Source organism: Pseudonaja textilis, unplaced genomic scaffold (assembly GCF_049901715.1).
Source record: "Pseudonaja textilis isolate UNSWEBS1 unplaced genomic scaffold, rPseTex1.2 PTEXSCF34, whole genome shotgun sequence".
Classification (NCBI taxonomy): domain Eukaryota; kingdom Metazoa; phylum Chordata; class Lepidosauria; order Squamata; family Elapidae; genus Pseudonaja; species Pseudonaja textilis.
Window position 1 is genome coordinate 97,762 of NW_028262892.1, and position 27,521 is coordinate 125,282.

Consider the following 27,521-nt stretch of genomic DNA (forward strand, 5'->3'; position numbering starts at 1 on the left):
TTTCAATTTGGCATTTTATTAAAAACATCTTCAACTTGTATAGATTACTAATTTAATAGGTAAACAAACAGACTATCAGATAGCATGAATCGTTTTTAAGGCCCAACCCAAAATTAACCTAATTTTAGACAAAAATCTACCAATAAGAGTGTGGATCCAATTTGATGAGATGGGAATTGCTGGAGAGATTTTCATTCACTTCTGGATCCACTAGTGAATCGCAAGGTATTTCTTTTCTTTTTAAAGACCCCCTCAGAGACACAACTTTTTCCTTCTGTCCATCCATGAATTGACGGAGCCCTGGTGCCTGAAGTCCTAAGCCTGGTACAAGTCCTGAGCGGCAGGCGCCCCTATCCGCACTTTGGGCTCAAGCAGGAGAACCTATACCATTTCAGGATCTATTGACATTCCTACAGGATCTCTTTCAGAAAAGTGACTATCCAGTCTCTTCTTTAAAAAGTCCAGTGATGAAGCAACCACAATGTCTGAAGGAAAGCTGTTCCTCTGGTTGTCTTCCCTGTAAGGAAGATTCTCGTTAATTTGAGATTGCTTCTCTCTTTGATAATTTTACACGCATCCTCTGGTGTTTTGAAAAATAAATTGACCCCTTGCTCTTTGTGGCAGCCTCTCAAGTACTGGAATACTGCTATCCTGTCACTCCTAATCCTTTTCTGTAGACAAGCCACCCCCAAAACCTGCAACCATTCTTCATATGTTTTAGTCTTCAGGCCTTTGATCATCTCAGTTGCTCTTCTTTGCACTTTCTCCAAAGTCTAAACATCTTTTTTGTAATGTGATGACCAAAACTGAATGCAGTAATCCAGGTGTGGTCTTACTAAGACTTTATAAAATGGTGTTAATACTTCATACGTGATTTTGATTCTATGCTACTGTTTATACAATCAAGGTTTATAATAGCTTTCTTGGCTGCTGCCGCACACACGTGACTCATGCTTAAGTGATCATCCATTTGGACTCCCAAGGTCCCTCTCACAATTACTGTTTTTAAGCCAGATTTCCTGTAATCTGTTTTTCCTCCCCAGGTGTAAAATCTTACTTTTCTCTATATTGTTTCATTTTGTTGGATTCAACCTTCTCTCATTTGGATCAGAAAGGCACAATATACATGCACATACAAATCTAAAGAGACATGGTGGGTCAGTCGTTAGAATGCAGTACTATAGATTAATTGCCCACAGCCAGGAGTTTGATCCTGGTTTATTCAGCCTTTCGTCTTTCTGAGGTCGATAGATTGCTAGGGATAATATGCTGATGTTGTAAACTACTCAGAGAGTGTGGTAAAGCATTGTGGAGTGGTATATAAGTAAGTGGAATTGCTATTGCTATATAGTTTCTCCTGTGTGTGGATCCTTTTATGCGACATAAGATGACCATTCTGAGCAAAATTCTTTCCACATTCCATGCATTTATAGGGCTTCTCTCCTGTGTGGATCTTTTTGTGTCTTCTAAGTCCATTGTCATGAGTAAAGGTCTTTCCACACTCTTTGCATTCATATGGCTTCTCCCCTGTGTGGATCCTTTCATGGGAAATAAGAGTAGCTCTTTGACCAAAGGACTTTCCACATTCCATGCATTTAAATGGTTTCTCTCCTGTGTGGATCATCTTATGGGAAATAAGATTACATCTATGAGCAAAGGTCTTTCCACATTCCATGCATTTAAATGGTTTCTCTCCTGTGTGGATGATCTTATGGGAATTAAGATTACCTTTTTCACCAAAGGTCTTTCCACACTCCATGCATATATATGGTGTCTCCCCTGTGTGGCCTCTTCTATGGGAAATAAAATTAGATCTATGAGCAAAGGTCTTTCCACATTCTGTGCATTTAAATGGCTTCTCTCCTGTGTGGAGCTTTCTGTGGCTTCTAAGTCCATTATCATGACTAAACGTCTTTCCACACTCCATGCATTTATATGGTTTCTCTCCTGTATGGATCATCTTATGGGAAATAAGAGTAGCTCTTTGAGAAAAGGTCTGTCCACATTCTATGCATTTAAATGGTTTCTCCCCTGTGTGGATCCTTTCATGGGAAGTAAGTGTTCCACTACTAGCAAAGGTCTTTCCACACTCTAGGCATTTATATGGTTTCTCCCCTGTGTGGATCCTTTTATGGATAGTAAGTGTACCGCTACGAGCAAAGGTCTTTCCACACTCTGTGCATTTATACGGCTTTTCCCCTGTGTGGATCCTTTTATGGATAGTAAGTTGACTGCTTATTCTAAAACATTTTCCACATTCCAAACATTTATAAGGCTTCTCAATTGTGTCAATCACTTTTTGAGATGTAAGGAAGTTATTCCCAAGAGAAAGAATTACTGTCCCATTGTAATTTTCTCCGTTGTGTCTTCTTATAGCATCATCGCCTTTGTTTTGGGTTAAGTAGTTTTCATTTACTTGGACTTCAGCTTTGATTAGCTTCACACTTTTTCCGGTATATTTTTTTCTTATTTTCTCTTGTTGGGCAAGAAAGTCTTGCATCGGAGCATCAGTGGAAAGTGAGCTTTCCTGATTCCAATTCTTTGACTGGTTTCTCTCATGGTTTTCGAATTCCATTCGAATTCCAAACTTCTCTGTTTCATCTTTAGCACTGGTCACTTGGAACAGTCCAGAGGAATCTTGATTCTCCTGCCCATTATTACCTTCAAACAAAAGGGAGTTGAAAATTATAACGAGGTTAGGGAAAAAGATCAAAGTGTAGAAAGTCAAGTGAATTTCCTTCTGAATTTCTCCGAAATCCCATTAGGTTGTATCTTTGCATGCCTATAGTGGTGTGATATAGACATGATGGTTTCTATATTCTTGAGTCATGAAAGCTTTGAAAATATCTAGAAAACATTGCTTTCTTTACAATTATCTCTATATATGCAAATCTCACTCAGAATCAGTTTTGAGCTAAGGAATAGAATAGCTTGACCCAGCACTCTCCATGCCAAAAATGGGCCCGTATTTGGCCTTCCAAGTCCACTGCTTGTCCCATTCTCAACCTCCCTAACACCAGGGAGGGCAAAAATGGGACCCGCAGGGGCCTCCTGAGACCTAAAGCAGACCTGATTTTGCCCTGCAGAGTACTACTGGATGCCAAGGAGGGCAATAAGGGGACACGCTGAGGGTTTGGGAGGAGAAAAACAGGCCCGTATTCACTCTATAAGACGCACAGACATTTCCACCCACTTTTTTTGAGGGGGAAAAGTACATCTTATAGTGTGAAAAATACAGTAAGTCCCTGGGAGATGTGGTGGAGGAACAGGTAGGGCAAATGTTGTGGCACCTCTACTGTCATTTGTAAGCGTGAACAACTTGCGCTGCAACACTCATAATTTCAGGACTGGGTCTCAAGTACTTGGGGGAGGGCTGGTCATAACTTGGAACGTTCGCTAAGGGAACTGTGGTAACATGAGGGTTACTTGTACCCTAGGATGCTCTGAGTCACACTGCATGTGGCCTTTGTTCTTGAACTGGATTGGGAGAGTGATCTTCCACGGACTGAGCATGAAAATTCTGTTCTCACACAATTTGGGGAGGTTTTAGAGGACAAATGATGACACAATCCTCTCACATGACCTCCAGAGGACACATAAAAGCACACCTCGTTCTTTTCAGCCTCCACAGATAAGTTCAAATAGAAATGGAAAAATACAGAGAAGAAATGGCACAGAAAGCATCTAAGCAAAGAGACATTGACTCTTTCTTCCTGAGAGCACGACAAGGCCAGATCCTTTCCTTCTCCCTCCCAGGAGACAATATTTTAAATAAAAAAACTAATTATAATCTCTCTTCTTGAACTGTCTGATTGAGGAGTAGAAACTCTTACCCAGAGAGACCACATTCCTATGGTTTTCAAGCATGACTTCTGAATGCAGTGCTTTCTGGTCAGGATCCAGCTGAGACCATTCCTCCTCAGAGAAATACACAGCTACCTCCTCGAAGAACACAAGATTCTCCTGGACATGGAAAAAAGAACAGGAGGATTCACAAGATCTGTTAATCTTTATCATTGATTTAAACAAGAGGATAGAAGGGGAACTCATTAAATTTGCAGACAAGACCAAGTTGACAGGAATACCAATACTCTAGAAGATAACCTCAAGATAGAGAAGGATCAACAGATTGGGCCCCATCTAACAAAATGAAATCAACAGTGACAAATGTAAGGTTCTACATTTAGGAAAGAAAAACCAAATGCACTGGCATAGAATAGGTGATACCTGGCTCAGCAGTTGTAAGTGCAACATGGATTTTGGAGTCCTAGTGGACAACCACTTAAACCTGAGTCAGCACAATGCTACAGTTGCCCCCCCAAAAAACAAAACAGAATCATAGGCTGCATTAAGAGGGATAGAATCAAGATGACATGAAGTGTTAATACCACTTTATAAGACCTTGATAAGACCACACTTGGAATATTGCATCCAGTTTGGTTGCCAATTGTAAAAAAGATCTTGAGACTCTAGAAAGAGTGCAGAGAAGAGCAACAAAAATTATTAGAGGACTGGAGGCTAAAACATATGAAGAATGGTGGCTGGAATTGGCTCTGTCTAGTTTCATGAAAAGAAGGACTAGGGGTGACATGATAGCAGTGTTCCAAGAAGCAATGGGTGGAAACTATTCAAGGAGAGAACCAACCTACAAGTCAAGAGAAATTTCCTGACAGTGGGAACAATTAATCAGTGGAATTACTTGCCTCCAGAAATTGTGGGTGCTCCAACACTGGAGGTGTTTATGAAGAAATTGGACAGTGATTTATCTGAAATGTTATAGAGCTTCCTGTATGAGCATGGGGTTGGACTAGAAGACCACAAGATCCCTAACAACTCTGTTCTATTCTATTGTTCCCAAATTCCCAAAGCAGAGATATGCACTAAGTTAAATGGCTGTAGGTCACACAGGTCCTAATTTTAGGTGAGCAAATGGGCAAATCTGAAAACTGCTTCCAGTGAAGAAATATTTGGGGAAGTTTTAATTAGTTCATTGATTCTGCAAAACCTTCAGTGCCTTTCAGCAAAGTAATCCCACTTCTGGATCAAATGATCTATTGCTCTGTCTATCATTGATTGATCTACTAGTCTGAGCCATTGACTGAAAGGAAGAAAGCAAAGAATAAATTCCTTGGGAAAGTCATTTCTCAGCCTTTGCAAAGCGAAAATGTTTGATCTCCTAATTGAGGCATAAATCAGAGGATTGGAAATTATTTTGTAGCCCAAAGTACCATGATTACATGCTCAACATGGCCACTCCCTTTGGATTTTAATAGTCTGCATTATTTTTTAATACAATTTGCTTAATTTTGAACTACAGGTTATGAATAAGGCTTTTTTAAAATGGTAATGTGGCAATGTGAGTATTTATTTATTGTTTATTAGCCTTGCACAATTACGAGTCAAAGAATTACAAAAAACGGGGTCTCTAGCTGTTCCTGCCACTGTGATACGTTTATTCCTATTTCTTGAAGGACTTTTTAAAAATTGTTTCTTGTAAACTACAAGTTGGAGGAGAATCTAGCAGAACAAGATAAGCAGAGGAAACTATGCTGGCCGACAGCAACTTGAACCTGCTTTTCTGGTCTCCATGTTGTGGAAGAACACAAAAATAATCCAGGCCAAACGAGGGGGGAAATAGAAGGAGAGAGCACTCTGCACACCCACTTCCCTTCCTGAAAGGATAATACAAATCTAATATCCTTTCCCTTTCTTACTTGTTTTGGAGGTTCAACCACTGTTTGATCTTCGTCATAAAAACCAGAAAGCTTCATTCTTTGTTTCGCTGTAAGGAATAAATAATTTCAAAATGTATAATTAACAAAATAGGAGGAGGTGTTCTATAGGAGAGAAGAGAGACAGAAGGTAAGACAGGAGGATCTTCCATTACCTACTGAGGTGTTCTGACTTTGGTCTTCCCAAGGGATCCTCTGGAAAAATAGTTTTTGAGAGGTATTTGATGGGTTCTTCTTTCCCTCAGGATCTCTGATCTCCACAGTACAGCACTTCAAATAGGAGGAAGGAAGGAAGAAGCAGAATTAATGTACGTCAAAAGACATAAAGTGGATTCTTATATTTGGAACACAATCTCAAAGCCCCCAATATCCATCCATGTGGCTGAGTGAGAAAACAGTGGAACAATGTCCTACCAGAACTGGAGAATTGCCTCATATTATGAACATGGAAGAAGTTTGGGAAGGAGGGGTGAAGCATTCAAACACTCTATTTATTCCCTTCCGAGCTCCCTAAGTCTCCCACCTGCCACTGGAGCTGCTCCTTCTGCTCCTCTGCCTGGCTCAGGAGGAAGCCTTCCGCCAGGGCCACCGCCTGGGAACTGGTCTCTGCTCCACATTCCCGCACCCAGCCCTCCATCTCTGGGGGCAGGAGAGCCAGGAGCCACTCCAGAACCACCAGGTCAAGCATTTGAGCTTTGCTGTGTTTTCCTGGGTTCAGCCATCGCCTGCACAAGTCATGGAGTTGGCTGCAAAGTCCTCGGGGACCATCAGCCTCATCCCAGCCTCGGATCGAGGTCCAGGGCAGAACTTCTGAAGGGAGGATGGTTCCACCCTGCAGGACCTTCTGCCCAGTTCTGGTCCAGCTCTCCCCACAGCTCCCAGGCTGAAGAGCCGCGGGGCCTTTTCCACTCCCCTCCTTGCCCAAAGGGGGCATCTCCATCGGTCCTCTCTCTGCCAGCTCTCTGCAGCTCCAAAGGGCTCCAAGGACTCTGGGGGTCTCCAGGGGCCTCTTCCTTCACAAGATCATTTCTGGAGAGCAAGTGCAACATCCTAGAGAGGCAAGGCTCCGTGATGTCACTTCCTCTGGGAAGGCAGCCGTGACGTTTACCCTCCAGTGGCCCAGTGGGGAAACACATGGAGTTCGCTTCCCTTGGCGGAGGGTGTCCTCTGGTGGATTTGGGGCAAAGAGCCAGGATGGTAGAAAGGGGGGCAAAGAGGAGTGCATGGGAGGGGGAAGGGAGAGCGCAGGGATGGTGCGTTTGGGAGTAGGGGGAAAGGCACCTCTCCATGGCTCCCCTTCAGACAAAGGCTTCCACATATGTGCTTCTTTCCCCCCTTTTATATGAACCCAAATGCCTCAAGGAGGTTTTTATCTTTCTTCTGTGGCATTTCTAGAGCAGTTTGGTTATTTCTTATCTATAAAGTGCAACTCAACCTCCGCCTCTTTCATTAGGTCCCTTCTATATTTATTTATTTAGAGGAGAGAAGAGAGGAGGAGAGAGAAATCTTTGTGGAAATCCCTGAGATATTGGAAGATGCCACCATGTCTCCCCTCGTCCTTCTTTTCCTCAGACCAGATGCACCCAGTTCCAGCAACCAATTTTTAAAATGTGTTTTAGCCTCCATCTTTGTTGTTCTTCTCTGCACTCTTTCTAGTCTCAATATCTTAATTTATTATACAAATCACAAAGAAAAATAGAAATAGGAAATTAAGGGAAGGAGAAATAGAGGGGAAAAGAAAGTCTGAGGTACAAAAAAAAAGAAGGGGGAAAAAGATGCCTTCTTTTTAGAACAGTGCAAGATTTAATTTTGGGTCTTTTTCTTTTGAACACTTTAAATGTGAAAACATCCAATTTAATGCTGGAGAAGGACAGCGCACAAAGGCCCGGAACACCCGTTGTGGTTGAGTGAGGGAGGGCTCCGCCTTAGGAGATCTGCGCTCTGATTGGTTGCTGAGGGTGGAAAGGGGGCGTTTCCCTATTTCCCGCCTTTTTTTTCTCTGGGCTGTTTGAGATTTACCTCAGGATGTTCCTGTCTTCTCTGAGGCGAATGCTAAATACATTTATATTGATATAAATCTGTAAGTTTGTGTCCGTGTCTCCCGCTTCCTTTGGGCAGCAGCTGCCCGATTGCCGCACATTCAGTCTCTTCCTGACGCGTCTTTCAAGGAGGAGAATCACCTTTTTCTCCCCCGAAAGCGAAGCGGAGCCTCTCCCTGGTTTAGCTGAGGGTTTTCCGGGGCTTTCTTCCCTTCGGATTGGGGAAGTGTCTGCCCCTCCCCCACTTATCATCCAGTGCAGCAGCTCTTCCTTACGGCACAACCTACACATTTAATGAACACGTGTGTGTGAGAGAGAGAGGAGAAATGCGTGTCGACTCGAAAAGGAGGAAATTTTTTCTCGGATTTTTGAGCTGGGAGGGTCCGGGACGAGCTGAAGCACCAATGGGAATTCTCCCGACTGCAGCGTCATCAGTCTCCGGGTAGGGTCCTTTGTGACTTCAGCTGAAGGAGGAGAGCGTTCGGGGCAGAGAAGGGAGCTGAAAGTGGGAGGGGGATGCTTTCAGTCTTGGGGGGCTGCACCTCAAGGGGGGTTCAGGCTCTGTGGGGACTCTCCTCTTTGCTTTCTTCACGCGTCTCAACTAGACTTTCCTCTTTGGGCAAGGAGGGGTGGACTAGATGTCCGTTTGGGTCCCTGAATGTGGGGAGAGACCAGGACTCCCCCACCACCTAATCCCCCACCGCTGATGAGGACCTGAGAGGGGGAGATCTAATCCTCTTTGGGGGACTGCATTTTTTGGGGGGGGGGGCAGGAGAGAAGCCTGAATTTACCCCCTTTCCTAGAAGGGCTGAAGATTAGAGGGAGGGAAAAAGTTGGGGGTAACCAGAGGAGATGGGGGTTGAAGGGAGTGAGGGGCTGGGAGACCCCAGAAGGATCCATCCAGATGTCCTCATTGTTCCCCCTCCCCATATCACCATATCCAAGAGAGAGAGACGAAGGCATAAGATATTTGTCTTTATGTATGTTACATTTTTTATGGTGCCCAACTTGTCTGAAACAGTCTGAAGGGATTCCTGCCTGGGTAGGCGATTGGACTAGATGACCTCCAGGGTTCCTTCCGTTGTTCTGTTCTATATCTCCCCTCCTAGGTGATTTAAGTGCGCGCGCGTGGGTGTGTATATACTGTATGTATGATTCTAGGTGGCTTACAGGTTAAAACTGGAAACAAAATATAATTTTATAGTGACTAGGACATGAGTGACTGTGACTAGGGACTGTTGGTCCAGGAAAGGGCGTAACTGGTGCACAACCCTCAGATGCGCAAAGTTCCTCCCGGCCACGACTGCCACCTGCTCTTCAAATAGGAGTCGTGAGTCCAGAAAAACCCCTAGATTACGCACAGGGTCTGTTAGGGGTAGTGCCACCCCATCCAAGACTAAAAGTGGCAATTCTACCTGAGCCAACGAACCCCAAACCCAGAGCCACTTGGCCTTGCAAGGGTTTAGTTTCACCCCGTTGGTCCCCATCCAGCCCCTAACAGCCTCCAGGCACTGCGAGAGGGAGGACACAGCATCACTTAACTCAGCAGCGGCCAAGACATACAGCTGAGTATCAGCAGCATATTGGTGATACCTCAGTCCATGGTGAAGGATGATCTCATCCAGTGGCTTCATATAAATGTTGAACACTACACTACTACTTTTGAGCCAGGTATCACCTATTCTATGCCAGTGCATTTGGTTTTCCTTTCCTAAATGTAGAACCTTACATTTCTCACTGTTGATTTCATTTTGTTAGATGAGGCCCAATCTGTCGATCCTTCTATATCTTGAGCTTATCTTCTGGAGTGTTGGTATTCCTATCAATTTGGTCTTGTTTGCAAATTTAATGAGTTCCACTTCTATCCTCTTGTCTAAATCAATGAGGAAGATGAACAGATCTTGGAAATCCTCCTGTACTTTTTTCTGCATTCAGGAGTGTCTTGCGTCCTTCGAGGAGGTGGCTGTGTATTTCTCTGAGGAGGAATGGTCTCAGCTGGATGCTGACCAGAAAACGCTGCACTTGAAAGTCATGCTTGAAAACTATAAGAACGTGGTCTCTCTGGGTAAGAGTTTTCTAGTCCCCAATCAGAGAGTTCAAGAAGACTGATTATAATTAGTTTTTTTTAATTAAAAACCTCTAATCAGATATTGTCTCCTGGGAGGGAGAAGGAAAGGATCTGGCCTTTTTGTGCTCCAAGGAAGGAAAGAGTCCATGTCTCTTTTTTTAGATGTTTTCTGTGCCATTTCTTCTCTGTCTTTTCCCATTTCTATTTGAACTTATCTATGGGAGGCTGAAAAGAATGAGGTTTTATGTGTCCTTTGGAGGTTGTGTGAGAGGATTGTGTTGTCATTTTTCCTCTGAAACTTCCTCAAATTGTGTAAGAACAGAACTTTTCATGCTCAGTCCGTGGAAGATCACTCTCCCAATCCAATTCAAGAACAAAGGCCACATGCAGTGTGACTCAGAGCATCCTGGGGTATAGGTAATCCCCAAGTTACGACAGTTCACTAGCAACCATTCCAAGGTATGACCAGCCCTCCCCAAAGTATTGAGACCCAGTCCCGAAATTATGAGTGTTGCAGCACCATGGTCGTCATTCACACTTACGAATGATCTTAGAGGTACTACAATATCTAACACTTCTAAAGTTAACACAAACAACAGAGGTGACAGTGGGGAACCTTGTCTTGTCCCTTTCCTTATGTCAGTAAAATCTGTCAATTCCCCATCTATAATTACCTTTGCTGTTTATGATATATAGCTTCTAGGGCTTGAATAAATTTCTTACCAAAGCCCATTTGCTCCAGCTGTAATAACATGAATCGCCAGTTCACATTATCAAAGGCTTTCTGTGCATCTAAAAATATCAAAGCCATTTGTTTTTCAGGATGTGCCTCATAGTATTCCAAAGTGTCCAGAATTATTCTCATGTTATTTTTAATTTGTCTCTTTGGCAAAAAAAACCATTTTGATCGGGGTGAATAAAGTTATTCAAACATCTTTAAAGTCTTTCTGCCAATATTGAAGCAAAGATTTTATAGGTCTATAGTTCTTAATTTGCTGTCGGTCAGCGTCTTACTTTGGGACAAGTGTAATATATGCTTCTGACCATGATTTGGGTATCCTCTTCTTCAACATGACTTCATTCATAACTTCTGACAACGGAAGATTCAACTTTTCCTGTAATGTCTTGTGAAATTCTGGAGCGGACCTTTTAAGGACACCCACCCACCCCATTCCATGTAAGAATTTTGCCAGTTAGAGCATTTGGTGAAGAAGGATATCAAGAGGGATCCTGTCCAATGCTCTGCGGTGATCCTGGGACCTGCCTGATCTTCTCAGCCTCCATCTGCCCCCATCTTCCCTTTCCCCAAGATCCCCCTCCCCATTCCTTCCACCCTCCCTGCCACCCGTATCCTGGGCAGAAGCTGCCATCTAGGAGCCCTGATCCCTCCCAACCTCCTTCCCCAGAAATCGCCAGTTCCTTCAGCTGGAAGGTCAGCCAGCTGCAGTCAGAACCTAGTCTGATGGGCGGGGGTGTCAAAAAAACCCAAATCCCCGCCTCAGCAAGGATCTTGTCATGGTCCTGGCAATGCTTGGTATGTCCTGGAATCAAAGAGTGGGCAAGGCTCTGGACCTGGTCAGTCCCATGTAGCACCTGACGTAACCAACTTGGTCTCCTGGGTTCTGGACCCTCCTGTGTCTCTCATGCACCTCCTTCTCCTCCTTCCCTCCAGCCAAGCCCACCAAGCCCACATGACAACTATAAAACGGCTATATAAACTGTTTATGAGTTGACGGTCACAATATTTGGCGAGGGGGGAAGCGGGAAAGGAGCCCAGAGGTTCTGCCTGGGTCAGGCAAGCAATGGATGCCCCAAAGAGGCTGCCTGGATCTGGGCCTGACCTTGTGCGACTGTGTCTAGATACACAACTGGGAGGGCAGATGCGGACTCGGCCGCCTCCTTCAGCTGAGGGGGGACCCGGCTCTGGCCTGCTGAGGCGGGTGCTGGGCCAGCGGGGAGTTTGAGCCTTCCAGCCACCCCCCCCATCCCTGGAAAGGATCCAGGCCACCTCTGGACCCCCAAAACTTTTCAAATAGAATCCAGAATTCAGGATCTGTTTCACCCGCCTTTGCTTGACTCACTGGAACCCGAATCTCTCCCAAAGACTAGAAAAAAATATTTTCTATGGATGTAGTGAAACATAAGGCACAGAATGTCCAGTTTTTCAGACTTGAATGGTTAATGCTATAGCCCTATACTTGATTACTATAGTCTATATAGTAGTCTATATAGTATAGTCTATATAGTAGGATTACTATAGTCCAAGAATTACTATTAAAATTCCATTATCTTATAAATTATAAATTTATTCTGTGGTTTAATCTTTTATCTGTCCATCCATCCATCCAGCAATCCACCCACCTTAAAATGATGTTGAAATAATTTACAAGGAAGAAAATCTGCTCAGATCTTCTGATACATCTTCCCATGGATAAGAATATTTTTTCTTCTTTCGGCAAAATATGTCCTTCAACCCCGCTCCAGAAGAAGGACGTTCATCTCAGAGGGTGGATTCTTAGGACGGAATCCCAGGTCTGATTTCTCTCCCTGTAAATAAAATCCCCTCCCTCCCACGATCCTTGCAGTCAAAATTCCCTGGCAACAGCAAACGGCAGGAATTAAGAATCTGTCTCCTTCATAATATAAAATGTTTGTAAGAGTTATTGAGCTTCAATCCTTTTACGAGACTGAGTTTCAGCCAGGGTTTTTTTTTTTATCTGCTGGAACGACAGGGAATTTGTTTGTTTATTGGAATGTTCAATGTTTATTTCAAATCAAGGCAAAGCTGAGTTTATTTGGAAACAATATTTTGTTTAAAAGACGCTTTGTACGAATACACATACGAAAGTTGGAGGGAGTTGTGGACAAAAACGCCCTCAAAATGTACAGGTGAGGAACAACGATGGCAAGGGTCCTTTGTCCTTTGGCTGAGAATTGGGGAGGGGACCGAGGAAGAGTCGCTGCTTGGACGGGGAAACCTCCCTGAATTCTGGGCTTGGGCCGGAAGAGGAGCGGGGATCGGGGGTCTGGGCTGGGCTCTGGGTGGTGGGAAACTCCGTTTGGCAACCCTTCCTGGAGGGGAAGAGCAATCGGAGTCCCCTTCCTGCCCTGGGGATCTTCTCCCTCGCTCACTTGGGATCCCAGAAGCAGATCCCGGAGTGGGGCAGCGTCTCCAGGGATCGCCCCTCACCTGACAGAAGCCCGGAGAAGGTCTATCACCCTGGAAGGGAAAATGGGATCGGTGCGAAACCTCTGAGGGGGATCCGACCTGGAAGGGATCAGGAGGGATTTCCAGAAGAGGCTGGACGGTCGTTTGTCCGGGGTGGGACAAGGGCTCTTGCCTCAGCCAGGGGGTCGGACTAGATTAGAAAGAGGGCAGAGAAGAGCAATAATGATGATTAGAGAGTTGGAGCCTAAGATGTATGAAGAACGGTTGTGGGAATTGGGTATGGTTTGCCTCGTGGAGAGAAGGACTGGGGGATGGCATGAGAGCAGTCTTCTAACATCTGGGGGGCTGCCCCAAAGAAGAGGGGTCCACCTGTTCTCCAAAGCACCAGAAGGCAGGACGAGAAACGATGGATGGGAACTAAACAAGGAGAGAAGCAACCTGGAACTAAGGAGAAATAAATCTCTTGACAGTGAGAGCAATGAACCAGTGGAAGAGAAGTTGCCACCAGACGTTGTGGCTGCTCCATCGCTGGAGGCTTCCAAAACGAGACAGGAGAAACATTTGGCGGGAATGGGATAGGGTCTCCTGCCTGAGCAGGGGGTTGGACTAGAAGACCTCCGAGGTCCCTTCTAATTCTGTAATTCTGGGCTCTTCTTTTCTGTCTCAGCTTCGAACTGTCTCCTCCAGTGGGTGAAAGCAAGAGAGACCTTGCCCGGAGACTGATGATGATGCGTCACGGGGAATTCTGATTGGTTCTGCTTCTTCCGGCTACTCTCCTCCCTGACTTTGAGCAAAGGAAGCTCTTTTTTAACCCTTTCCCCTCCACTCCGCTTGAAGATGCTACCCAGGTGGGACGGAAACCTTCGGGGGGAAAACGACCCACAAGTCGGGAGGAGGAACATTCTCTCTCCAAACTCTTAATCTCCCACTCAATCCAGACCCACCAATTTCGCTTCTGGGGCAGGAAACATCCAGGGCTCCCCATTCCTGGGTGGGGAGCGCTTTTGGAGCAGCACCATGGGCCCACCCCACAAATCCCCCTTTCACGGACCCTTCCCCTCCCCCAAGTTAGCTAAAAAGAGCCCGGAGGCCCCTTTCCGAGAGGGAACAGGCTGGGGGGGAGGGAATTTGGGAACCTAAGCGGACATCTAGTTCATCTTTCCATGCACACAGATGAAAGTGTCACTGAAAATCATGAAGAGACCAAAGAAAGTGTGGGGGGGGGGCTGCCATGAACCCCCTCCTTGAGTTGCAGCCCCCCCAAGACTGAAGGGGTCCCCCCTCCCACTTTCAGCTTCATTCTCTGTCCCCGAACACCCTCCTCCCACTTCAGGTGAAGTCATAAAGGATCTGCCTGGTGACCGATGACACTTCAACTTGGGAGAATTTCCATTGGTGCCTCAGCTCATTCTGGCCCCTCCCAGCTCAAAAGTCCAAGAAAAACCCTTCCTCCCCCTTTACACACATTCCTCCTCAGGCTCCAGACAAACAAGTGTTCATTTCATGGGTAGATCCTGCTGTAGGAAGAGCCTCTGTACTGGATGACAATGTGAGGAGAGGTAATGAGAAGAAGTCGGGGGTCACCCACAGACACCCCCCCAAACGCTTTGGGGGGGGTTCCTTGAAACACCCGTCTCCCTTACTCAACCCCCCTTCTGTGGGTCAGGAGGACGCCTTTTCCTCCCAAAGCGGCCCCCGATGAAAATCCCAGAGTAAAGTTTGGGCCGTTTATCCTCTGCTTCCCGCTCCTTTCCTCTGAGAACTTCAGCAGGGGTTGGACTAGATGACCTTCACGGTCCTCCCAACTCTGTTCATCGGTTATCTATTATCTGGCCACTATTTCCAGCCGTCGAAGAATGTATATACTGTACTTTTTTTCAGATTGCTGGGGACTATAAGCTGATTTTGCAATCTGCTCAGAGAACGTGGTAAAGCATTGTGGTATATAAGGATTGCTATTGCTATAAACTTTCTCGCGAGCGTGGATCCTTTTAGGAGAACGTGACCGTTCTGAGGAAAACTCTTTCCACATTCCATACATTTTATTTTATTTTATTTGAGTATATCTTTTTATTCATAAACATTTTGAATACGGTGTATTGTCAGGGCATGTCATTTACAAAAAAGAAAAAGAAAAAACAAATATCAACATATATACTAGTAATAATAATAGTGTAACAAAATAATTTTAACTCATTTCTTGTATTAGCTTATTTATACTTCCGTTAATTATATCAACATGTTTCTAACTGTCAACCCTCTTTGTATTTAATTCCTACATCACAATAATATTCCTTCACCTAATTTCTAATGGGAAATAACATTTCATCTATGAGCAAAATCTTTCCAAATCTCATACATTTATATGGCTTCTTTGGTCTGGATCATCTTTTGGGAAATAAGTTTATATCTATGAGCAAAGAACTTTCCACATTCCGTGCATTTAAATGGCTTCTTTCATGAGTGGATCCTTTCATGGGAAATAAGTCCACTGCTCTGAGCAAAGGTTTTTCCACACTCCACATATTCAAATGGCTTCTCTCCTGTATGGAGCTTTTTGTGGCTTCTAAGGCTACTGCTCTGAGCAAAGGTTTTTCCACACTCCATGCATTCATATGGTTTCTCCCCTGTGTGGATCATCTTATGGGAAGTAAGAGTACTTCTTCGAGCAAAGGTCTTCCCACACTCCATGCATTTAAATGGTTTCTCTCCTGAGTGGATCATCTTATGGGAAATAAGATTACCTCTTTGAGCAAAGGACTTTCCACACTCCATGCATTTAAATGGTTTCTCTCCTGAGTGGATCTTTTCGTGACTTGTAAGGCAACCACCAAATGTAAATGTCTTTCCACACTCCATGCACTTAAACGGCTTCTCTCCTGTGTGGATCTTTATGTGCCTTTTAAGGTCACTGTCCTGAACAAAGGACTTTCCACACTCCCCACATTTAAATGGCTTCTCTCCTGTGTGGATCTTTTTGTGCCTTTTAAGACCACTGTCCTGAGCAAAGGTCTTTCCACACTCAATGCATTTATATGGTTTCTCTCCTGTGTGTATCATATTATGGAAAATAAGATGGCTACTTTGAGCAAAGGTCTTTCCACATTTCATGCATTTATATAGTTTCTCTCTTGAGTGGATCCTGATATGGAAAGTAATTTCCCTGCTTGTTCTAAAACATTTTCCACATTCCGAACATTTATAAGGCTTCTCTTTTGTGTCAATCACTTTCTGAGATGTAAGGAAGTTATTCCCAAGAGAAGGAATGAAAGTCCCATTGTAATTTTGTCCACTGTGTCTTCTTATAGTATCTTCTCCTTTGTTTTGGGTTAAATAGGGTTCATTTACTTGTACTTTAGCTTTGATTAGCTTCACACTTTTTCCAATATATTTTTTCCTTATTTTCTCTTGTTGGGCAAGAAAGTCTTGCATCGGAGCATCAGTGGAAGGTGAGCTTTCCTGGTTCCAATTCTTTGACTGGTTTCTCTTGTGGTTTTCGAATTCCATTCGAATTCCAAACTTCTCCGTTCCATCTTTTGCATTGATCACTTGGAACAGTTCACAAGAATCTTGATTCTCCTGCCCATTATTACCTTCAAAGCAAAAGGGAAATTAAAATGATAATGTTAGAGAAAAAGATCAAACTGTAAAAAGTCACGTGACTTTCCTTCTGAATTTCTCTGAAATTCCATTAGGTTGTATGTTTGCATGTCTACAGGGGTGTTATATAGACATGATGATTTCTATATTCATGAGTCAAGAAAGCTTTGAAAATATCTAGAAAATATCTTTTTCTTTACAATTATCTCCAAATATGCAAATCTCACTCAGAGTCAGTTTTCAGTTAAGAAATAGAATAGAAGGGACCTTGGAGGTCTTCAACCCCCTGCTTAGACAGGAAACCTACACCACTTCAGACAAACGGTTATCCAACATCTTCTTAAAAATTTTCAGTGGGAGCATTCACAACTTCTGGAGGCAAGTTGTTCCACTGATTAATTGTACTAACTGCCAGGAAATTTCTCCTTAGTTCTAACTTGCTTCTCTCCTTGATGAGTTTACATGATTACTTCCTGATTGGGGACTAGAAAACTCTTACCCAAAGAGACCACATTCCTATGGTTTTCAAGCATGACTTCCGAATGCAGCGCTTTCTGGTCAGGATCCAGCTGAGACCATTCCTCCTCAGAGAAATACACAGCCACCTCCTTGAAGGACACAAGATTCTCCTGAACACGGGAAAAAGAACACAACAGCAGGATTTGGAAGATCTGTTCATCTTCATCATTGATTTAGACAAGAGAAGGGGAACTCATCAAATTTGCAGAGAAGACCAAATTGATAGGAATACCAACACTCCAGAAGATAAGCTCGAGATATAGAAGGATCGACAGATTGGGCCCCATCTAACAAAAGAAAAACCAAATGCACTGAGATCTTAGAGTCCTAGTGGACAACGACTTTAATGAGAGTCAGCACTATGCTTCAGTTGCCCAGAAAAAAAACCCAACAGAAACATAGGCTGCCTTAAGAGGGATAGAATCAAAATAACATGAAGTGTTACTACCACTTTATAATGTTTTGGTAAGACCACACTTGGAATATTGCATTCAATTTTGGTTGCCAGATGTAAAAAAAACATCTTGAGACTCTAGAAAGAGTGCAGAGAAGAGCAACAACAATTATTATAAACTAGACGCTAAAACATATAAAGAGTGATTGCTAGAATTAGGCATGTCTAGTTTCATGAAAAGGAGGACTCGGGAGACACGATAGCAGAGTTCCATGAAGCAATGGATGGAAACTATTCAAGGAGAGAACCAACCTACAAGTCAAGAGAAATTTCCTGACAGTGAGAACAATTAATCAGTGGAATGACTTCCCTCCAGAAACTCTGGGTGCTCCAACACTGGAGGTGTTTATGAAAAAATTGGACAGCCATTTATGGGAAATGTTATAGGGCTTCCTGTCTGAGAAGGGGGTTGGACTAGAAGACCTCCAAGATCCCTACCAACTCTGTTATTCCATTCCATTGTTCCCAAAGCTAAGATATGCACTAAGTTAAATGGCTGTGCATCATACAAGTTCTAAATTTAGGTGAGAAAATGGGCAAATCTGAAAACTGATTTCACTAGAGACATATTTGGGGAAGTTTTGTCAAGTTCATTGATTCTGCAAAACCTTCAGTGCCTTTCAGCAAAGTAATCCAACTTCTGAATCAACTGATCCATCGCTCTGTTTATCATTGATTGATCTACTAGCCTGAGCCATTGACTGAAAAGAAGAAAGCAAAGAAGAATAAATTCCCCGGGAAAGTCATTTCTCAGCCTTTGCAAAGGGGGAATGTTTGATCTCCTAATGGAGATGTAAATCAGAGGATTGGAAGTTATTTTGTAGCCCAAAGTAACATGATTACATGCTCAACACAGCCACTCCTTTTGGATTTTAATAATCTGGTTTATTTTTTAATACAATTTGCAATTTTTGAACTACAGGTTGTAATGAGGGTTTTTAAAAGTGGAAATGTGGCAATGTATTTATTTTTCATTAGCCTTGCACAATCCCGAGTCAAAGAATTACGCCCCCCTAAAAAGGAAGGGGGGTCTCTAGCAGTTCCTGCCACTGTGAAAAAGAAATTGCTTCTTGTAAACTACAAGTTGGAGGAGAACCTAGCAGAACAAGATAAGCAGAGGAAGCTATGCTGGCCAACAGTAACTTGAACCTGCTATCCTGCTCTCCATGTTGTAGAAGAACACAAAAATAATCCAGGCCAAACGAGGGGGGAAACAGAAGGAGAGAGCACTATGCATACCCGCCTCACTTGCTGAAGGGAGAATAGAAATCTAATATCATTCCCTTTCTTACTTGATTTGGAGGTTCAACCGCTGTTTCATTTCCCTCATAAAAACCAGAAAGCTTCATTCTTTGTTTCTCTGTAAGGAATAAATAATTTCAAAATGTATAATTAACAAAATAGGAGGAAGTGTTCTATCGGAGAGAAGAGAGAGGGAAGGTAAGACAGATGGGGAATCGGAGGATCTTCCATTACCTCCTGAGGTGTCCTGACTTGGATCTTCCCAAGGGATCCTCCTGAAAATTGGCTCCTGAGGGGGATTTGATGGGTTCTTCTTTCCCTCAGGATCTCTGATCTCCACAGTGCAGCACTTCAAATAGGAGGAAGAAAGGAAGAAGCAGAATTAATGTACATCACCAGAAATAAAGTGGATTCTAATACTTGGAACACCTCAGAGCCCCCAATATCCATCCATGTGGCTGTGTGAGAAAACAATGGAACAATGTCCCACCAGAACTGGAGAATTGCCATGAATTATGAACGTGGGAGAAGTTTGGGAAGGAGGGGTGAAGCATTCAAGCACTCCCTCTCTTTATTCCCTTCCAAGCTCCCTAAAGTCTCCCACCTGCCGCTGGAGTTGCTCCTTCTGCTCCTCTGCCTGGCTCAGGAGGAAGCCTTCCGCCAGGGCCACCACCTGGGAGCTGCTCTCTGCTCCACACTCCCGCACCCAGCCCTCCATCTCTGGAGGCAGGAGAGCCAGGAGCCGCTCCAGAACCACCAGGTCCAGCATCTGGGCTTTGCTGTGCTTTTCTGGGCTCAGCCATCGCCTGCACAAATCATGGAGTCGGCTGCAAAGTCCTCGGGGACCCTCAGCCTCCTGGTATTGGATGGAGGTCCAGGGCGGAACTTCTGAAGGGAGGAGGGTTCCCTCCTGCAGGACCTTCTGCCCGGTTCTGGTCCAGCTTTCCCCACATCTCCCAGACTGAAGAGCCACAGGGCCTTTTCCGCTCCCTTCCTTGGCCAAAGGGGGTATCTCCATCCTTCCTCTCTCCGGCAGAGCAGCTCCATAGGGCTTCAGGGACTCTGGGGGGTCTCCAGGGGCCTCTTCCTTTATGGGACCATTTCTGGGGCTGCAGGATGGATCCTTGCCGGTCCTTCCGCTCTCTTCCTTCTTTCCCTGCTTCCCCTGCAGGGCAGATCCTGGCTTGCAATGGCAGCCAATGGTACACAGGTTCTGGATCTGGGAGGGAAAGAAAAACCAACACCCAGGATCAGAAAGGGGGATTCAGCCCCTGGACCTCCTTCCTCAACCTGCCCCCAGCCCCAAGCGGCTCCTCCCAAAGCAGGGCCCAGGGTCCCCCAAGCAGGGCCGGGAAGGAGGGAGTTGTAGAGGCCTCCCCCCCAGCTTCTGTCTCCCTCCTTAGACAGGATCGGGCCCTCGTGGAACCCAGTGCGAATCCTGCCTCCTCCTCCTCCTCACCCTCCTGCTGGACCTCCGCCAGTTCTGCCCTCCCCTCACTTGGCATGGAGAGGGCAGCTGTGGTGCATGGGATCCAGAAGAGCCCCTCCTTCACCTGGGTTACGTCTGAATGTCTCCCTGTAAGACTCTCCTGCTGCCTCTCCGCCTCCTGTGGCACCCCAGGGGTTGAGGAGAGCGAGTGCGGCATGCTAGAGAGGCAAGGCTCAGCGATGTGACTTCCTTCGCCGCCCCCTCTGGGAAGGCAGCCGTGATGTTCGCCCTCCAGTGGCCTAATGGGGGTAGCGCCTGGAGTTCTCTTGGCAGAGGGCACCTCCTGGTGGACTTGGAGGGTAGAAAGGGCAGGAAAGAAGAGCGTATGGGAGAGGGAAGGGAGAGGGCGGGATGATGGGCTTGGGAGTAGTGAGAAAGGCTCCTCTCCATGGCTCCCTGGCAAGGATTTTTGAGGCGGCTCTTTCTCCACCTTCCTCTCCAGGAACCTTCTCGGGGGTGGGGGGTGGATCCGAACTCTCCTCCCTCAGGAACCACAGCCCTGAGGGCTGCACAGAGATCGGAGGAGCCACCCCCCAGGCTCCCTGGGGGAAGGAGGGAGGGATGCCGGGAGGCTCCTGCATGGAGGAGGGGAAGGGGGCGAGGAATCTGAGGGAGGAGGAGGAGATTCTGGGCCTTTCACCTCAGAGTGACTCGCAGAGCTGCGACTCCCAGAACGGAGCCGCCGCTTCTCTGCGCCTGCCGCCCGAGGCAGGAGGAGTCCTTGGGCCGCCCCGGAGTAACGGGGAGTCCGACCACCTCCCTGAAAGCCCTTCCAGGCTGGATCCCCTTGGAAGTTTCACCCCGGTCCTCTTTTCCCTTCCAGGGGGACCGACCGGGTCCCTTTCCACGAAACTGGCAGGACGGAGGGAGGGTGGAGAGACTTAAATATATTCGATTTCAATATATTTCATTTTCGATCATAACCTGTAAGCCGCCCAGTGTCTACTTGTAGGGGAGATATCATAGAACAAAACAACGGAAGGGACCTTGGAGGTCATGTAGTCCAACCCCCACCTTGGGCAGGAATCCCTTCAGACCATTTCAGACAAGAAAATGTAATATACATAAAGACAAATATCTAATACCTCCGTCTCTCTCTCTCTTCCCTTTGGGGGAGATATGGGAAGGGTGAACAATGAGACATCCAGATGGATTCTTCTGGGGTCTCCCAGCCCCTCCCTCCCCTCAACCCCACTTCCTCTGGTTACCCCCAACTTTTCCCCTCCCCCTAATCATCAGCCCTTCTTTGATCTGTGCTAGATTCAGACCTCTCTCCCCCCCACAAAAAATCAGTCCCCCAAAGACCACCTGAAAAGGAGGGTCTCCACTCCCTTCACAAGAGGGATAGATCTGGGAGGCAAATTGAGGAGAGCAACTCTGAACTACCCCCACCTATTCATCAGTTCCCCCCCTGTGGCTCCCCTCCAAGTCCTGATCAGGCAATGGGGGATTATGGGGAAGGGGAGTTTTGGTCTCCTCCCCAAATTCACCCCCCCCCGAAGGGATCGAGGCTCAAATCCTGCCTGACCTTCACAGCCTCAAAGGAAAAAACTAGAAGTTTTTGAAGCTGTAAAAGTTCCTTTTTCTTATGTTTTTGGTGGCATTTGTGGCTTCAGGTCTGAAAATCACTGTTTTTCGCTTTCCGCCTAGTTCCTCTTTGCAGGCAATGGGCTTTGGGGGCTCTGGATCATGGTCTAAATTGGAGCCCAGAAGGTTCCACTCCCACCCAGTCACCAGTGGGGGGGTGATGGGGGTCCGACTGCGTCTCATCTCAGTTCGGCCACCTTCCCACGACCTCCCCTCCCCTCCAGAGTCACCAGGAAGGGAAGACAGCGATCCCTCTTTGTCCCCCTGGGCGAAGTGAGGCAAGGGAGGGAGCGGAGACCACGTGGAGATCAAGGCTTCTCAGGCTCCCGCCTCTCTTGCTTCTACCTCTTTCCCTATTATGGGGGTCTCAGCCCCTTTGTTCCCCCTTGTCCTCCAGGAGACTTGATGGGCCCTCCCAGCTCCTCTCCTGCACCCTGCCCAGCCCCCTCCTTACCAGGGGTCTCCTTCCCCCCTTCACTTCCGGGGATCCACCCCAGCATCAGGGGGACCCCCGGAAGAGCCCATGGATGCCCCCCATAAGCGCCCCCAAAGAGAGAGGAGGAAGAGGTGGAATCGGGGGTGGTGGTGGTCTTGGAGGGGGGGGGGGCGTTTTCCTCAGATTTCAGAATTGGGAGTTGCCAGAAGGAGCAGAAGGACCAATGGGATTCCTCCCTTCTGCAGCGTCATCGGTCTCTGGGCAGAGTCTCCCTGGACTTCACCCGCAAGAGGAGACAGTTCAGCGCAGAAAGAGAAGCTGAGAAAGTGGGAGGGGGGATCGTTTCCGTCTTGGGGGGCTGCGGCTCAAGTGGGGAGGTTCATGCCAGCCCTGGAAGGGAGTGTGGGATTCCTTTGCCCCCCACCCACCCACAGACACACCCACACATCCAGTGGGAGTGCCCCTCCCCCAACCTTTGGCTCCCTTCCTGGCAAAGGGGCTGCCGGAGGGTCGGTTTCACCCCCAGGGGTGTAGGGTTTTCTGACCCACCGCAAATGGAAGGTCGGTTTTTGGTTCAAGAAAGGCAGTTGTTGATCTGAATGGGAGGGGGAAGAGGGGGGGAAGAGTGTGGAGGGGACCTCCCTGTCAAGCTACTCTCCCAAAGCTCCAGAAGGCATCAGGAGAAAGAAGGCAAGGAAACTGACCAAGGAGTTTCACTTCCTGACGGGAGACCTGGTGACCTGAACGGACATCTAGTCCACCCCTCCATGCCCACAGAGGAAAGTCTAGATGAGAATCCTGAAGAGAGCAGAGAAAGTGGAGGGTCCCTTCTGGGCCTGCTTGAACCCCCTTGAGCGCCCCCAAGACTGAAGGAATCCCTCTCCCACTTTCAGCTTCATTCTCTGCCTCCAAACGCTCTCCTCCAAGTGAAGTCACAAAGGACTCTGCCCGGAGACTGATGACGCTGCAGCAGGGATAAATCCTATTGGTGCTTCAGCTCGCTCTGGCCCCTCCCAGCTCAAAAGTCAGAGAAAAACGTATCTTCCTCCTGACACACGCGCGCGCGCACGCACACAAACGTGTTCATTAAATGTGAAGGTCTTGCCGTGGGAACAGCTGCCGCACTGGAGCCAGTGAGAAGTTGGGGACCACACACAGACACCCCCCAATCTGAAAGGTTGCCCCGGAAAACCCTCTGCTAACCAGGAAAAGGCGCCGCTTCGCTTCAGGGGAGAAAAAGGCAATTCGCCTCCTTGAAAGACGCCTCAGGCATATCCTGAGGTAAATCTCAAACAGCCCAGAGGAAAAAAAAAGTGGGGAAAAAGGGAAACGCCCCCTTTCACCCGCAGCAACCAATCAGAGATGGGAATCCACCCTCCCTCAGCCACAACGGGTTGTTTGGGATTGGTGCGCTTTCCTTCTCCAGCCATAAAATGGGATATTTTCACATTTAAAGTGTTCAAAAAGACCCAAAATGACTTTGCTTTTGTCCATTAGATTCAATTATCAGGCTGAAATGGTTTTTTTTTTTAAATCTTGCACTCTGCTAAAAAGAAATCAGCATCTTTCCTCCCCCCGCTTTTTTTTTCTTGTACCTCAGTCTTTCTTTTCCCCTCTTTCTCCTTCCCTTAATTTCCTATTTCTATTTTTCTTTGTGTTTTGTATAATAAATAAATAAGATCTTAAGGCTGTAGTAAAAGAGCAGAGAAGAGCAACAAAGATGGAGGCTAAAAGATTTGCTGATGACACAACAGTGATTGGTCTCATTCGAGAACAACCGACGAATCCACATACAGACAGGAGATTATACAACTTGCCTCTTGGTGTAACTGAACAATCTGGAACTGAACACACTCAAAACCATAGAAATGGTGGTAGACTTCAGAAGAAACCTTCCCATACTACCACCTCTTACAATACTAAACAACACAGTATCAACAGTAGAGACCTTCAAATTTCTAGGTTCTATTATATCACATGACCTAAAATGAACACCTAACATCAAAAAAGTCATCAAAAAAGCACAACAAAGAATGTTTTTCTGCGCCAACTCAGAAAGCTCAAACTGCCCAAGGAGCTGCTGATCCAGTTCTACAGAGGAATGATTGAGTCTATAACTGTCTGGTTTGGTTCTGCAACCCATCAGGATAGACACACACTTCAGATGATAATTAGGACTGCAGAAAAAACAATTGCTACCAACCTGCCTTCAATTGACGACCTGTATACTGCAGGAGTCCAAAAGAGGGCTGTGAAAATATTTACAGACCCTTCACATCCCGGACATAAACTCTTTCAACTCCTTCCCTCAAAACAATGTTACAAATCACTGCACACCAGAACTAGACAGAAGAACAGTTTTTTCCCAAAAGCCATCACTCTGTTAAATAATTCCCTCAACACTGTCCAAATATTTATAAAATCTATACTACTATTACTGTTAATCTTTTCACTCCTGATCGCCCATCCCCTCCCACTTGTGATTGTAGGACTGTAACTTTGTCGCTTGTATACTTACGATTTATATTGACTGTTTCCTAGTATGATTTGATTGCTTATTCTCCCCTATTACTATCATTAAGTGTCGTACCTTATGATTCTTGACGAATGTATCTTTTCCTTTATCTATACTGAGAGTATTTACACCAAGTCAAATTCTTTGTGTGTCCAATCACACTTGTCCAATAAAGTATTCTATTCTATTCTATTCAAAAAAAAAAAAACCGGTTGCTGGAACTGGGTGTGTCTGGTCTGAGGAAAAGAAGGACGAGGGGAGACATGGTGGCATCTTCCAACATCTCAGGGATTTCCACAAAGGTTTCTCTTCTCTCCTCCAGGCGCTTCCCCATTGGGCCACTGGGGGGCGAAAGTCACGGTTCCCTTCCCAAAGGAGGCGGGAAAGGAAGTGACATTACTAAGCCGTGTCTCTCTAGGACGCCGCACTCGCTCTCCTCAACCCCTGAGGCGCCGCAAGAGGCGGAGAGGATGCGGGACAGTCGGGAGGGGTGTGGAATATCCAGACATGTCCCGGGTGAGGGGCGGGGGGGGCTCTTCTCGGGTCCCATGCTCCCCAGCCGCTCTCTATGCGAACGGGGGAGAGGGGAGGGTGAGCCCGGCGAAAGCCCAGCAGGAGAGAAGTTGGGCGAGGAGGAGGAGGAGGTAGCATTCGCACCGGGCTCCCCGAGTGCCCGATCCTGTCTCCGTAGCGGGAAAGAAGCAAGGCCGGGGCGGCCTCTCCAGCTGTCTCTAGCGCCTCCCGCAGGGCCAGCAGCTGCCGAGCCCGGGCGCGCCCTTCCTTCCGCACCGCCCGGCCCAACTCCCACAGCCGGTCGTCCAGGAACGCCGCCAGGGCCCCTTCCAGCTTCCGCACGGCGCGCACCGGCCGCCTCTGGCCCTCGGCCGCCTCCAGCTCCGCCGTCACGCCCAGGAGCGCCTCCCGCAGAGCCGTCACCTTCTCCGCCGAAGTGGTGGGCGCGGCTGCTGGCTCGGCCGGCACCGGCGGCTCTTTGCCCTCGCTCCGCGCCGCCTCCTCCGCCTCGGCCGGCGCCACAGACCCCTCGCCGCCCGCGGCCGCTCCACCCGTACCGCCGCCGGGCTTTCTCCGCCGGGCCTGCCAGGGCGCCTCGCGCTCGCCGCGCGCCTGGAACCAGCGGAGCAGCGCCATCTCCAGCCTCAGGAAGCCCTGGAGCCGCTGCTGCTCCGCCTCAGAGAGCGCCGCGTCCCGGGCCAGCAGGGCGTCCCTGCCTCGGCGGGCCTCGCTCAGCTGCGCCCGGAACCGCTGTAAGTTCGGTGGGCCCAGGTGGACCTCCCAGCGCCAACGCGCTCGCACCGGCTCTGACACCCGCTCGGCCAGCAGAGTCGCCACCTCGGCCAGCCGCTCCGGGGAAACCTCCGCCGGAACCGCCATCGCCGGTGATGCCGCGCGGCCCCAAAACCGCTCCGGCCGCGCGAGCGCGCACGGCGACCCTGCTTGGCGATGGGGCGGGGCGGGAACAACGCTGAGCCCCGCCAATTCCGCGTGGTGACTTTTGGTTTCCGCCCCCACAACAGCCGCTTTCCGAGACTTCAACTCCCAGAATTCCCCTGTCAGCCTCCCCGAGGGCCTCTCGCCCCGCCTCTCGAATTTTCTGAACGCGGCGACACTCGAATAAAAGGTCTCCCGTAGCGCTGCTTCTCGGCACCGCCGTTCCCGTAATGAAGGCTATGCCGGAATCTTCTACACCTCTGGGTGGTCAAAAAAGTCAAAATGACGACCCAAACGGTCTGCTGTCATCTGCCCAGCCTGAGAAACCGACTAAAATCTGAAATAAAAGGACCCCGTTGGTTCGTCCCTCATCCTGACTCGGTACGGGCGATTCTCCTCATGGGGCATCCGTCCCTTTCCCGCCCACTTTTCCTTCTTCCGCGCTTCTGGGCGCCTAGGTCAATTTTCGGGCCAATTTTACCTCAGGAAAGAATTCAGTATTATTCTGCCTCCCCTTCTCAAATCATCTTTCCCCACTCTATTCTGAGGTAACCTGAGGTAAAAACAAAAAGCAGGTAACTTTATAAAGGTCAGATATGGCATTACAGTACATACACAGCATATGAGGAAACTTTAAAGTTGGTAAAATGTGATATTAACAGCTTGAAGCAGGCCAAAAAGGTAGAAGGTGGGGAACAGCCAAGTTAAGCTCCCAGCCAGGAATCAAATTAGCTTTTATCTCGTTATTTGACAAGGATTCCCACTAATAATAATAATCCTTATCTGATAATTCCTACCCTTTCACCTCACCTCACCTCACCTCACCCCACACCCTCTAACCATAGCCAGGCTGGCACTGGTATATATAAGCGGAAGGTAGGTCCTTGTGCTACACTGATTGGCAGTTCCCTAACCCAATCGCTACCTGAGGATGGCAGCATCTCTGTCAAACTCAATTTATGTGATTGACGTGTGTGTGTGTGTGTGTGTGTGTGTGTGTGTGTGTGTGTGTGGATAACAACCAAGAGGGTGTAGATGTCTGATTGGGTGGGTGTGGCCAGCTTCACCTCATCTCCAAACTCCTGGCCTATTTCCTTGGGGTGACTCTGGGTGTGGTGCTGAGTCTCCAAGATGAGAAGCTTGACAGAACGCCAACCCTTGCATGGAGAACGTCTTGTCAGGATCCACCTAGTGTGCTGTCTCAAGGAATATCTGCCTAGGT

General features: G+C 47.1%; 1 protein-coding gene across 1 annotated transcript; it reads right to left on the reverse strand.

Moving 5' to 3' along the window:
• Window positions 1-26,315, reverse strand: LOC113453610 (uncharacterized). Its single transcript, XM_087919168.1, has 10 exons — window positions 25,279-26,315; window positions 22,809-22,930; window positions 20,953-21,164; window positions 20,377-20,791; window positions 19,428-20,042; window positions 19,058-19,172; window positions 18,874-18,941; window positions 17,108-17,237; window positions 15,532-16,601; window positions 1-2,275 (listed from the first exon to the last, which is right to left on the reverse strand). The coding sequence occupies exons 1-10, from the start codon at window positions 26,240-26,242 to the stop codon at window positions 1,283-1,285; spliced, it is 4,704 nt and encodes a 1,567-aa protein (XP_087775294.1). The 5' UTR covers window positions 26,243-26,315; the 3' UTR covers window positions 1-1,282.
• Between the last annotated feature and the right edge of the window lie 1,206 nt (window positions 26,316-27,521).